Source organism: Schistocerca americana, chromosome 10 (genome assembly GCF_021461395.2).
Source record: "Schistocerca americana isolate TAMUIC-IGC-003095 chromosome 10, iqSchAmer2.1, whole genome shotgun sequence".
Lineage (NCBI taxonomy): Eukaryota > Metazoa > Arthropoda > Insecta > Orthoptera > Acrididae > Schistocerca > Schistocerca americana.
This window is the reverse complement of record NC_060128.1, coordinates 161960635-161975836: the sequence shown is the minus strand read 5'-3', so window position 1 is coordinate 161975836 and position 15202 is coordinate 161960635. Positions and strand designations below refer to the sequence as shown.

General features: G+C 43.5%; 1 protein-coding gene across 1 annotated transcript in view; it reads right to left on the bottom strand.

Annotated features, from left to right (window-relative positions):
* Window positions 1–4050: 4050 nt before the first annotated feature.
* Window positions 4051–15202, bottom strand: part of LOC124552469 (sclerostin domain-containing protein 1-like) — a 459861-nt gene continuing 448709 nt past the window's right edge. The window contains exon 3 of the mRNA XM_047126744.1: window positions 4051–8362. Coding sequence (XP_046982700.1) covers window positions 8034–8362 — 329 coding nt within the window. The 3' untranslated portion in view covers window positions 4051–8033. The remainder of the gene's footprint in view (window positions 8363–15202) is intronic.

Below are 15202 nucleotides of genomic sequence, written 5' to 3'. Positions count from 1 at the left end.
GTAGTGAAAGTTTAACTGTAAGCACAATGTAAGACTAATAGTTCCGTAATCCTCGATTCTTTTGCATTTGAGTTTGTTCTTACGGAGACCGTGACTTGCGGCACAATTAGCCATCAGCCTCTCCCGTGAGTAGTTCCTAAATCGCTGGTTGATTTGAACTTCTGAATCGTGCTCTCCAACCCCGGTACTGAAAGATGACCCGTCCATATTCCTTTAATGCATTGATATGCATGAAGAGCAGCAGCACTGTTGCTGTTGTTTAGTAAAACAGCTTTATGAGTAAAACCCTGCTCCTCTTGTCCAGACCCATATTGACTGGCTGCAAGTGTAATGCACACTGATGCTTGTATTTTAACCCTACATTGCCACACCAGTACTAGTGCCTAATAGCAAGTCACAGCTCTAACACTACTAACAATGCAAATCCTGGAGAACATAGTCTGAACATAGTTCATATGAAGTTAGTTACCCATATGGTAAATAGTTTTCCATCTACAATGACTCAAGTAGTGAAAGTTTAATTGGAAGCACCCTGTAAGACCAATAGTTCTGTAATCCTTAACCGTTAACCCTTTCTGCTTTTGGGTTCTTCCCTAAAGGGACCATGACTATATTAAGTAAATCTTTTCACTATATTTGTCAACAGAACCTTTCTGTTGTGAGTGATTTTAGCCTCTTTACTGCATCACTTCTGCCTGTTGTTCAATATTTATGATACAATACGATACAATACTGCAGTGCCTGTGCTATTCTGATTACTGTGAAAAGTTCCTTTGGACATGCGTGCGTGTCCAAAGGAACAGGCACTGCGGTGACCACAGCTGTTACAAAACACGTCAAATGAATTTGTAATTATGAACGAGGACTGTCATCAGCTGTAGAATGGAATGATGACAGTGAAAATTTGTGCAGGATCAGAACTCAAATCCAGATTTCCCCCTTATCATGAGCAGTCCCTTTACCATTTGGCTATCTGTCCATGACTCACGGCCAGACCCATACTTCCATTTGTCATCAACCATGCATCTATGACCGGAAGTCGTACGTCCATTATGTATATTCCCGTACAGATCAGTGTTGTACTTGGAAGTCGCTAGCCTGGTATCAGCAGATAAATATGATACTGCAGTGCCTGTGTTATTCTGATTATGATGGAAAGTTCCTTAGAACATGCATGCATTGATGTGTTCTATAACAGCTGTGGTTGCCACAGTGCCTTTTCCTTTGGACGTGGATTCATTCCTTCAAAAACTCAACATAAAAAAACCTCAACAGAATAAATCTCAGTTTTTAGTATACCCCAGAGTGAACAATCCATCATAGTGATATGTGGAGATCATGGAGGCTATTCAGTAGCACACCATCTGCCAATCCATTCATCAAAATTTTCATTCACTACTACTTCATGGAGGAAAGGGGGGGAGGTGCACCTCCCTTTCATATTAACTTTTCCTCAACTGGCTGCATATTTTTAACAAGTGGACTATTTTTCAGTTCTACTTAAAGCATATGCTGGTAATTTACAGAACTGGCAGTAGCACGAAAAAACAAATAAATAAATGAATAAGGCTCTATTAGCCTACCACTGAAAAACTCTGCTCATAAGCTTGTGACAGTGTTTGGCCTACCTGAACAAGGAAGATATGCCTACAGATTCAGTCTTTCAAATGTTAAATACACTCCTGGAAATTGAAATAAGAACACCGTGAATTCATTGTCCCAGGAAGGGGAAACTTTATTGACACATTCCTGGGGTCAGATACATCACACTGACAGAACCACAGGCACATAGACACAGGCAACAGAGCATGCACAATGTCGGCACTAGTACAGTGTATATCCACCTTTCGCAGCAATGCAGGCTGCTATTCTCCCATGGAGACGATCGTAGAGATGCTGGATGTAGTCCTGTGGAACGGCTTGCCATGCCATTTCCACCTGGCGCCTCAGTTGGACCAGCGTTCGTGCTGGACGTGCAGACCGCGTGAGACGACGCTTCATCCAGTCCCAAACATGCTCAATGGGGGACAGATCCGGAGATCTTGCTGGCCAGGGTAGTTGACTTACACCTTCTAGAGCACGTTGGGTGGCACGGGATACATGCGGACGTGCATTGTCCTGTTGGAACAGCAAGTTCCCTTGCCGGTCTAGGAATGGTAAAACGATGGGTTCGATGACGGTTTGGATGTACCGTGCACTATTCAGTGTCCCCTCGACGATCACCAGTGGTGTACGGCCAGTGTAGGAGATCGGTCCGCACACCATGATGCCGGGTGTTGGCCCTGTGTGCCTCGGTCGTATGCAGTCCTGATTGTGGCGCTCACCTGCACGGTGCCAAACACGCATACGACTATCATTGGCACCAAGGCAGAAGCGACTCTCATCGCTGAAGACAACACGTCTCCATTCGTCCCTCCATTCACGCCTGTCGCGACACCACCGGAGGCGGGCTGCACGATGTTGGGGCGTGAGCAGAAGACGGCCTAACGGTGTGCGGGACCGTAGCCCAGCTTCATGGAGACGGTTGCGAATGGTCCTCGCCGATACCCCAGGAGCAACAGTGTCCCTAATTTGCTGGGAAGTGGCGGTGTGGTCCCCTACGGCACTGCGTAGGATCCTACGGTCTTGGCGTGCATCCATGCGTCGCTGCGGTCCGGTCCCAGGTGGACGGGCACGTGCACCTTCCGCCGACCACTGGCGACAACATCGATGTACTGTGGAGACCTCACGCCCCACATGTTGAGCAATTCGGCGGTACGTCCACCCGGCCTCCCGCATGCCCACTATACGCCCTCGCTCAAAGTCCGTCAACTGCACATACGGTTCACGTCCACGCTGTCGCAGCATGCTACCAGTGTTAATGACTGCGATGGAACTCCGTATGCCACGGCAAACTGGCTGACACTGACGGCGGCGGTGCACAAATGCTGCGCAGCTAGCGCCATTCGACGGCCAATACCGCGGTTCCTGGTGTGTCCGCTGTGCAGTGCATGTGATCATTGCTTGTACAGCCCTCTCGCAGTGTCCGGAGCAAGTATGGTGGGTCTGACACACCGGTGTCAATGTGTTCTTTTTTCCATTTCCAGGAGTGTATATCCTGCAAGTACCATGTGAAGATGGAGGTTGGATAATTCGAAAATATTCCACAAACAAATTGCGAACATCACTGTAATTATGGTCATGTTTCTACAGTGTTTACAAAACGAATACATACGGTTCTGGTGTTAACTTTCTATTCATTGTTTTTCAGATAACAACAAGTAACCTAACCACAAACTGTTCGGGTCAACTGACTTATGGATATGACACAGCAGTCTAGTTCACAACTGACTACTACTACACTATGCAAAACAAAGTCTAAGGACTACAACTGACTTATGACCCATATTGTATGATTTGAAAGATTTGTCCTATGGAACACTGTTCTCTTCCCTTCATGAGTCATTCAGTGCTAACAGTTATCAATCAACACCTCTAAATCTCAGAACTTTGTCGGAATGACATTACTGAATATGTTACCAGGGTAAGCACAAGTTGCAAATTTTGATACCAGAAGACGCAAGCTAGTAAGAACAAGAATCTCTTGCAAACTGAACATAGTCACTATTTTTAATAAATTGGTCCACATTGCTAAGTTACCACCACTGAATATTTAAAAAGTAAAACAGCATGATTTACAGTAAGATGACCAATTTTACATTATAAAAACAATTATACAGCATTTACAGTACTGACCTTCGGTTATGTGATTGTAACTGTACTTCTTGTATTGTCAATATTATTACTGTTTATCAGTGGTAAAGCTTATTTTATTGTAAACAGTCAATAGCGAATAAAGATTGAATCTCATGCCAATGTAGGAGGCATTTGTGAAAACATTGGCAGAGTTTGTGCACTCTGGGTTTGTGGTCAGCAATATTTCCTCCAGTTTGCCGCCGGCAATGTGCTGAGACACTCTGGTGGAGGAAGTGTTTACCTTGATAAACAGGAATAGGATAGGAATTCTGAACTGAAAAACTTGTGATAAGTGGAGTGAGGGAAAAATGAGTGTTGAGTAAGAAGAGTTAGTTTTTATTTCTTATAAAGTTGTGGAACTTACATAAAATAGTATGTTTTATACTAAAGCAAACCTCCTCACTAAAAATTGTGCAAAATGAATTACTTCACAGTTCTGGAGTAGATTTCTGTAAACACTTAGATAAAGTTTTAATTCCTGTTTCATATGATCAGTTTGTCATCATATCCATTTGGAATCACCAGGAGCTGAATATGAAAGATGACAAGAAGGATCTCGTAATGCAATTACTGTAAGGTTTTGCCATGAAAATTAATAAATTATTATTAAAGTGTGTTGATGGTATAATCACTGCTAATCTAAGAAGTTAGACATAATATTAAGCTAAAAAAATAAATAATTAAGAAACAAGCCATCATATTCCAATAACTTAAACTGTTGACCCATCTTTTATTACATAAAATATGTTAATTTGATTTTTTAGATAAACCTAAAAAAAAAATAGCAGTCAAATATGCATTTTAGCAGTTTTCTTACAACTTGAATGAAACAATATTACATTTAAAGCACAAAGAACTGATGTCTGCAGTCTCTTAACATAAAATAGAACAAAAGCATTTACATTTACAAATGATAATGATTATTACATTTTTTACCTCTTATGTTACTCTTAATGTAAACACAACATTATCAATTATAATTTATGACAAGTTATAAAGCCTCTATCGTTTAGGTTGTGAGGTTTGTGGTCAGTTCATGCAGCTATCCATCAACCCCCATCATTTTCTTAACCTTTCCTGGCTCCTAGGCAGTCCCTGGTAAACGACATACTACATTGTATTTACAACCATGCCAGTACCACATGTAAACATGGATTTATGGGTTTTAAAAACTTAACTGTTCTTTCCCTGTAATTTTGTAGAACATGTTACATACTTCATGCCAAGTGTGGCACTATTTTGCCTAAGTGTCCTAGGTCAGCAATATTTCCTGCAGTTTGCCACCGGCAATGTGCTGAGACACTCTGGTGGAGGAAGTGTTTACCTTCTGGCACAGAGAGCTGAGAGAGGACTGTAAGCTGAGCCACAAGTGTTGACAATGCACGTCGGCTACTGGCAGAAGTTTGGCCATAAGTCGATGTGAGGTGTGTTTGTGTGAGGTCACCCGCATGCACGGCAGTTATGGGCTGCTAAGCTGAACAGTCTTGAGGAGCTGAAACCTGTGACTAAGGAGATCAGTTGCAGTGTGCCAGTGTTGTCTGCAGGCCACACATGTGGAATAATACTATGTCCGTGATGTGTATTTAGCTAGCATATTTACTTAACATGTATTGTAATCTGCTGTTTGCTAAAACTGCTGTTGTCTGACAACTACCCACACACAGTGGGTCACTAGGCTATGTTAATAACTGATATGAGGCGGCCACCCACAGTGTATTATGGTATCTGACTGGATTCTGACGATACTGCTGGTTATTTATTTAAGCAGAAGGGCTGACTGGACCACATCTCGTTACCTTAGAAAAAATCTGAGGAAGAACCAGAAGTTGAATTTGGTTGTTTCAACACAGAGTGGTGACGCTAACCATTTGGCCATATGGGCAGCGCTAACCATTTGGCCATAGGGGTAGTCAATGGAATGTATCTAACAAATAAGAAGAAGAGATTGGCCTAGGCCAAATCCAACCAGTCAGTAGACTGATGACATAAAAAAAGAATAGGTGCCCATATCTGGTACTATTATTACTCACCACAATAGCGAAGTGCTTCAAGAACCCACTTCTTTGACACTGGTTGGTGTGTTGGCCTCTGATCAAATCCACCTCATGAATTAATAACACTGTCAGCCTGGATGTGATTTTTAGGTGATTTTCCAAATCCGTCTAGGTAAAAATCAGGCTGGTGCCCATGTTCTGCCACAGATACACAATGCACAAACGCTTTGAAAAATGATGATGTATATGACTGTGCAATGAACACTAGATGCAGTCAAAGAGGGTACATGGATCGCTCTGCTGGAACGGAGCTGCTGGTAGCTTTAAAATCCCTTTGAGAGTGTTGATACCATCATAATAATAGTATATATATATGGGTGTTATCGGTTTTCTGTGAAATAGGCAAAGTGCCATATTGGTCCTGAGCTTCACTGGCTGGAAAAGGGGACTGAACAGGATGAAGGATCTGGTAAGATTATTCTTTGTGTATGTGGCATACAAATGTGTAAAATGGTGAAAAGAATAATGTATTGTTAACACAATGGAATACACATCACTATGTACTAGTTCATTCTTGTTATTTGAGACCACCTCCTGTTGCATGCATTAGCTCTAATAGTTCGACATTACTGGCTGTGATGTAAACATTAACTTGGAGGCTCTGGTCATGCATTTCAGTCATTTGAACTACATGTTATTTAGTGGCAAAAAGACCCAAGGAATGCTGAGAACTGGTAGCTGGAACATTTTCTGTGCTTCATACTGGGAGGTGCACCTTACAGAAATATTCAGTTTGATCTACTATTGTTGAGCTGTTGCTTTAACAAAACCATTTTTACAGTGCATCTGAGGAATAATTACTGGGGAAAGTCTCAGGAGCTAATTGTATGAGCTGTAAAGAACAGCAAGTGAGTTTATTTTGATATTGTATCATTTCTATAGAGTAAATAAAGAAAATTCCTAACTCACATGCTCAGTTTATTGTGGATTTGTGACGTGTATTGTTGGCTGCCTAGGAGATCGATGAGCATCAAGCCTGTTTCAACTTATTGAATTAGTTGCAGATCATCTTTTCTTTTTTCTTTCTTTTTCACATTGTTTGTAATATAGTCACATCTTAATAGGGGATACAGAATAAATTATGCCACTGTACCAGTATGGCAGAAGAATTGAAAAGAACCAAGAGGTGCCAGTGGTGGTCTGTAGCCCGCTTTTGCTTCTAAATACAATGTTGAATGTTGCCAGGCAGTGAAACTGTAGAGAGAATATTACCAATCCTTTCATGCAGTATTTTGCAATCATTAGCCATAGTCTCAATATAATTGTAATAATAGCAATGAAATTCTGGTACAGAAGATTGCAAGATAGAGAGAGAATGATAATCAGCAGTGACAGTTTTCAGTGACACAATTTGTGCGAACGTGCTGTGGGGCTAATGGTAATGTATGTTGTGCTGCCTTTTGCAGCATACTGGGATTTTGATAGGGTGGATGCTGTGAATTTTGTATACATCTCTGTGTTGCCACAGCCCTTTAGACGACTATTGTTCTCAGTCACACAGCTTCAGTATCACTAGCAGCCTCCATGCTTTGCAGACCATGTTGCAAAATGTAAGTGTGCTAATCTCGTCATACAAAGTAGAATAGCAAGTGCACCAAGAGCTATTTGTCATAAACTGTCAGAATTATCTTATAAATCACTGTGAAATGAACACGAGTTGCAACACCTGTATCTCCATCCCACTTCAGATCCTGACCACACAGCTGTTAACGCAGTTGCAAACCCAGGTACTTGGAAACTACTGCACATTGTAACATTTCATTAATTTCATTATTTCATGACAGGAAAAAAGTGGCAGTAATATACAGTTTTCTGAATTTTTTTATGTTCAACTTTCACAGTGTCAGCCAGTCACTGCCTTTAGTCTTAAGATGACCAGTAGCATAGTGAAATGCTCATGTGTTTGTGTTGTAAAGATATATACAAAAAATAACATGAATCATTTAATCTACTAGACAATATGTCATTGTCCCAAAGTAATGTAACGAACAGAATGAAACACCTAGGAGCTCTGTCATTTGGGGAACAGTACATCTGCCGCATGTCTCGGGCTCGCGAGGTTCACCTTGCAGAACTGCACAGCGCACCAGTGCCGGCATGGTGTCAGTATTGTTGGGCTATTGTTCTGAAGTGGCTGTTACTATGAGTTATTGTCTCAGTGGGCGAAACTCTCCACCCCACAGAGCAGAAGTCTGCATTTCATGGTGTGTGGCCATCTCGTGAAGGCACGGTGGCCATCTCGTGCTATAGGCCGGCAGCTTCGGGCGGTCGCCGGTGGCGGCGCTGGCTGCGTGGCCGGCAGCTCTTGACGAGGCGCACGTGGTAGAAGCGACGCGAGCCGTCCTGGCAGAGCAGCTCGACGCGTCTCCTGCGGGTCGCACCTTCGACACATTGCTGCCTCTCTCTTTGGGCCGGGACTGCCTGCGACTGCTGTTGCTGCTGTTTGCGGCGGCGGCCGTGGGAGGGTGCACGGTCTGCACACACCACTTCATGTACAGGATACGGCGATGAACACAGCCCGTCAGAGATGAACCGCTTGGACCGCAATGACGGGCATGCCTCCTCGACAGCACCTGCAAACACAAAAACATATGTCTATAACTCTTGGAACCTAATAACCTGTACGAAAAACCTTCAGACTTTGAGATGAATGTAATAATTCCCATTCCAAAGAAATCAGATGCTGACAACTGTGAATATTAATGCACTGCCAATTTTATATGTCATGAAAAATGCTGACACGAATTATTTACAGAAGAATGAAGAAACAGGTAGAAATGGGTCTTGGAGAAGAATAATGGATGCTACCAGGCTCCACCACTAGCAATTTCGTTTCCTGTTCCATTCCCAAACAGGGAGAGGGAAAAACTATTGTCTGATGGCTCCTAAATGAGACCTAATTTTTTGCATCTTACGCAACATGTGCGTTGGCGGCATTAGAATCGTTCTGCAGTTGGCCAAAATGCTAATTCTCTAAATTTGCTCAATTGTGCTCAAAAAGAACATCACTTTCCTCCATCGATTCCCATTTGAGTTCATGAAGCATCGCCATAATACTTGCGTGCTGATTGAACATACTGGCAACAAATCTAGCAGCACACTCCTGAATTGCTTTGATGCGTTCCTTCAATCTGACATAGATGGCATACCAAACACTTAAAGAGTACTCAAGAAGGTGTCGCATAGTGTTCAATACATTGTTTCCTTTATAGGTGAAGTACACCTTCGCTAAATTCTCCCAATGGACTGAAGTCGAGCATTCACCTTCCCTACTACCAATCTGGTGCACATTCCATTTCATATCGCTTTGCAACGTTACACTTAGATTCTTTCTTTCTTAGGGTCTTTGTCCTACTTTAACGCAGTGTCTGCCATGTTGCTCTCGATTTGGCAGTGTTAGTTGCAGAGGGTGGATTGATACTCTTCCTGCTGCCCCCCCCCCTCCCCCTGCTGACATGCAGGGTCCATGGATTCATGACGTTGTCTCCATACCCGTACACGTCCATCCGATCGCTACAATTTGAAACGAGACTCGTTCGAGGCCGGCCGCGGTGGTGTAGCGGTTCTAGGCGCTCAGTCCGGAACCGCGCGACTGCTACGGTCGCAGGTTCGAATCCTGCCTCGGGTATGGATGTGCGTGGTGTCCTTAGGTTGGTTAGGTTTTAGTAGTTCTAAGTCTAGGTGACTGATGACCTCAGATGTTAGGCCCCATAGTGCTCAGAGCCATTTTAACCCTTCTTAAACGACGGCTGCAGTATAATATCAGTATCCTCCCCAAATTTCGAGTTAGGCAGGACATTGCCTTTTATACACAAATCAAAACAAGTTTTGCATCACCTCGGTTCCGAGAGTTCCGGAACCTGTACAGAAAACTGGAATAAGAATCAACATAAACACCATTTCCGCCTTTTTTATTGCTCATGAAACCCACACATTGCATGTTGTACCACCATACAGCGAAACCTTCGAGGTGCTGGTCCAGATTGCTGTACACACCGGTACCTCTAATACCCAGTTCATGAAGACGAATACACAGTAGCACGTCCTCTTGCATTGATGCATGCCTGTATTCGTGATGGCATACTGTCCACAAGTTCATCAAGGCACTGTTGGTCCAGATTGTACCCCTCTACAACGGCGATTCTGCGTAGATCCCTCAGAGTTGTTGGTGGGCCACGTCGTCCATAAACAGACGTTTTCAATCTATCACAAGCATGTTCGGTAGGGTTTATGTCTGGAGCACATGCTAGCCACTATAGCCGAGCCATGTCGTTATCCTGAAGGAAGTCATTCATAAGATGTGCACGATAGGGGCACGAATTGTCGTTCATGAAGACGAATGCCTCGCTAATATGCTGCCGATATTGTTGCACTATCGGTCGGAGCATGGCATTCACGTATTGTACAGCCTCTACGGCACCTTCCATGACCACCAGCGGAATACATCGCTCCCACAAAATGCCACCCCAAAACACATACGGAACATCCATCTTGCTGGACAGTGTTTAAGGCGTTCAGCCTGACCGGGTTGCCTCCAAACGCGTCTCCGACATATGCGACACTCATCGGCGAGGAGAACGCGATGCCAGTCCTGAGCGGTCCATTCGACAAGTTGTTGGGTCCATCTGTACCGCGCTGTATGGTGTCGTGGTTGCAAAGATGGATCTCGCCATGGACGTCGGGAGTGAAGTTGCGCATCATGCAGCCTACTGCACACAGTTTGACCCGTAACACGACGTCCTGTGGCTGCACGAAAAGCGTTATTCAACATGGTGGCGTAGGTAGCGGTCATCCACTGTAGTAGTAGCCTTTGGGCGGCCTGAGCGAGGCATGTCTTCGACAGTTCCTGCCTCTCTGTATCTCCTCCATGTCCGAACAACATTGCTTTGGTTCACTACGAGACGCCTGGACACTTCCCTCGTTGAGAGCTCTTCCTGGCCCAAAGTTAACAACGCGGATGCGATCGTCTAGGCATGGTTGAACTACTGACAACACGAGCCGTGTACCTCCTTCCTGGTGGAATGACTGGAACTGATCGGCTATTGGACGCCCTCCATCTAATAGGCGCTGCTCATGCATGGTTGCTTACATCTTTGGGCGGGTTTAGTGACATCTCTGAACAGTCAAAGGAACGTGTCTGTGATACAATATCCACAGCCAACGTCTATCTTCAGGAGTTCTTGGAACCAAGGTGATGCAAAACTTTTTTTGATGTGTGTATATAAAGATAAGGGCAGTCCTATCATACTTCTCTGGGGAACTCCTTAAGATCCTTGCTTCTGATGAACACTCACTGTCAAGGACAAGGTACTGGGTTCTGTTACTCAAAAGTCTTCGAGCAACTCACATACCATGAAAAACCAAGGCCTTAGGACACATATTAGTATATAAGCTGAAGATATTCTAACCTACATTCATAGTCTTTGTAGTTTTAGAGAAAGCATTCGGCGGTGTTGACTGGAATATACTCATTGAAATTTTGAAGGCAGCAGTGATAAATACAGGAAGCGAAAGGTTATTTACAATTTGTACAGAATGCACAGTGCGTTTATAAAAGTTGAAGGGGAGCAATGGCTGAGAAGGGAGTTAGATAGCGTTTGTGGCCTCTCCCCAGTGTTACTGAACCTGTACATTGAACAAGAACTGAATGAAACCACGGAGAAATTTGGTAAGGGGATCGAAGTTGCGGTTTGCGGCGACGTTGTAATTCTGTCATAGACGCCAAAGGACTTCAAAGAGCAGCTGAATTTAATGGATAGTGTCATGTAAAGCGCTTATATGAACATCAGCAAAACTAAAACAAGGATAATGGAATGTAGCCGAATTAAATCTGGTGATGCTGAAGAAATTAATCGGAAAATGAGGCAGTAAACTTAGTAGATGAGTTTTGCTATTTGGGCAACGAAATAACTGATGATGTAAGAAGTGCAGAAAACATCAAAAGCAGAATGGAACAAGAGAAAGCTTCTGAAAAAGAGAAATTTGTTTACACTGAACGCAAATTTAAGTGCCAAGAAGTGTTTGCTAAAGATATTTACATAGATGATATACAGTTCAGACAAGAAGGGAAGCTTTTAAACTGCGGTACTACAAAAGAGAGGTGAAGGTTAAGACGGATAATCGAGTAGCTAATGAGGAGGTACTGAATCTAATTGGGAAAAGAAGTTTATGGTCAACTTGACTAAAAAAAGGTCAACTTGGGTGGTGGGTTTGGGGAGTAAAAGGACTAAACTGTTGGGTTTTCAGACCCTTTTTCCGAGGTCACACAGGTGTCTCGGATGAAAACCATACTCCAAAAACAAAACAAAAAAAACAAAAACAAAAAAAAAAACAAAAAAAAAATTTGGTCGACAGGACAAATCTCGAGTTTTGAAAGAATCTTCCATAGGGTGATGGAACAAAATGTGGTGGGATGAAAATTGAAGAGGGAGACCAGTAAGGAGATTCTGTGAGAAATAGCCCGCAGAAGTTGTGCAGGTATGAAGAGATTTGCACAGGACTAGTTAGCAAGTAGAGCCGCATCAAACCTCTCTCCAGGGTGAAGACCATAGCAGCAGCAGCAGCAGCAGCAACAAGAATAAGACCATGTTAGGACGTTCAGGCTCTTTTTTACATCTACATATACCCTCCGTAAGCTACCTTTGGTGTGTTGTGGAGGGTACTTGGGCTACCACTTGTGGCGAAACAAGCGCTGTATCGTTTGAGAGCGAGTGTGGCGGGACTCACCCCAGTTCTCTGCTAGTAGCGCCACGTCACCATAACGCGTCTGTGAATAGCACTCAATTATTGCACCATAATTAAGAATGAAATTAACAGGAAGTTGCTTTTTCAAACTTTGTCAACAAATACTTTAGTGTAATAATGTTTAAACTGTCAAGTATCAGATTGATTAGTTCAATATTTTACCTACATACAACGTTTTAAGAAAAAAATAAAGGCGCTAAATAATAAAGCTAGGAAGCCAGAAATTGGTCATAATGTGCAGATGTATGTCAAAATATTTTGGTTATAAAAACTGAAGGCGCTAAATATTAGACTTAGAAATGTGAAAATTTGTATGACGCTTCAGTTCAACATAAAAAATAATAACTACGTGACCCCATTAAGTTTTCGAGTAATGTGTTGAAAACTAAATTTGGAACAAGAATGTCCTTATTTGTAGTAGATTAAGTATCTGTTATATTAATGCTAGAAAGTTTTGGTTACAACACGTGATGAAACCTATTAAATAATACAGCTATAACAAGTTTTATGACCTTGATAATAACAACCAGATTAGATTAATAGTTCAGAGGTCATGTTCTACTGTCAGTTCCGTTATAAAAATTTTAGAAGGCAAAAATTTTAATTCAGGCGAACTACAACTTTTTATGTGGTTTTAACCAACTTACCTCCATGCGTACAAAAATTACGAAGACTCTAATTTGATTCATGACATTGTTATTAAATATTGTGTGTCCGAGAAAGTGGCCGTTTAGAGACCGCTACCTTGTGCATAAGGCGGATGACAGCATCTGTTCCCTTGGCCGTCCGCTGCGCCACATATACAGCCCGAGAGGAAAGACTAGGCTTCACTTCGCACCCAGCCACCGCCAAGATCAGCGTCAGTCAAACGCCGGAGTGCGCGCTGCCTCAGATGACGTCAGAGACAGGCTGTTACAAAACGCTTATTTTCAGTAATAATAGAAAGTGAAATTGCCAGGACTGTACACCGCCCTGGATCGCTTAGATTTCGCAAAAGTAACTGTTACTGTGCCGCCTGTAATGTTAACAAATCCGCATGGCAAATGGTGACAATTATTTTCCACTTTTGTGGCGAGTATTTATTTTGATTATCGGAAGTCAGGGCGAAAGACAATTTAGTAGGAACTTACCGTAGAGGTCGCCTCTGAAATGCTCATAGTGCTGTTTAGGATAGAGACTTACTGTCAGTATGAACGTAATGATTATTACAATGTTGTGCGTGTGAAATTTCACCAAATATATGTATCGATTAGAACTCAAAAACTAACATTTATAATCATAGCCTTGATCCCGCCGAAGAGGTAGAGAATAGAAACATTTCTTTCAGTGGGCTGGACAAGAATGTGGACTTGCAGACTGGGAACTATGGTCAGTATGTTCTCCATCGCTTTCTGGCTGGCCACAGAAATAGTTGCCGGACTTTCGTAAAAGATGCCGAACAATATTTACAACAATTCCAAGCCGGCCGGAGTGGCCGTGCGGTTCTGGGCGCTACAGTCTGGAACCGAGCGACCGCTACGGTCGCAGGTTCGAATCCTGCCTTTGGGCATGTATGTGTGTGATGTCCTTAGGTTAGTTAGGTTTAATTAGTTCTAAGTTCTAGGCGACTGATGACCTCAGAAGTTAAGTCGCATAGTGCTCAGAGCCATTTGAACCATTTGAACAATTCCAATTTCCTCCTATGAATAATGATTTATTAATAATTTAATCCGCCGCCCGACACACTGTCACTTTCCCCTCCTCCTGTTCCAGTCGTGATGGTCCGCAGGAAAAACGATTGCTAGTAAACATCGGTTTGAGCGTCAATCTAATTCTAGCTTCATGGCTTTTGCGATATATGTACACTGAGGTGACAAAAGTTATGGGATAGCGATATGCACATATACAGATGGCGGCAGTATCTTGTAGGCCTACACAAGGCGTAAAAGGGCAGTGCATTGGTGGAGCTGTCATTTGTACTCATACGGTTATGGTCACATGACGGGATTTAACTGACTTTCAACGCAGAGTGGTAGTTTCAGCTAGACCCACAGAGCATTCTATTTCAGAAATAATTAGCGTATTCAATATTCCGAAAACTACGGTGCGCAGAGGATACCAACTTTTAGCCATAACCTCTCCCCACGGACAGCGCAGTGGCCTACGGCTTTCACTTAACGATCGAGAGTGGCGGCGTTAGCGTAGAGTTGTCAGTGCTAACAGACAAGCCGCAGAAGTCAATGTGGAACGTACGCATCCGTTAAGACAGTGCGACGAAATTTGGCTTTAATGGCCTATGGCAGCAGACGATCGACGCGAGTGCCTTTGCTAACAGCACGATATCACCTGCAGCGCCTCTCCTGGATCCACGACCATATCGGTTGGACACTAGACGACTGGCAAACCGTGGCCTGGCCGCATGGAGACGAAATGAGCGTTTGGCGTCATTGGCCGGGAGGCCCCTTGCGGGGCAGGTCCGGCCGCCTTGGTGCTGGTCTTATTACATTCGACACCACATTGGGCGACCTGCGCGCCGGATGGAGACGAAATGATGATGAAGACAACACAACACCCAGTCCGTGAGCGGAGAAAATCCCCGACCCAGCCGTGAATCGAATCCGGGCCCGTAGGACGGCAATCCGTCATGCTGACCACTCAGCTATCAGGGCGGACGCCTGGTCGCATGAGTG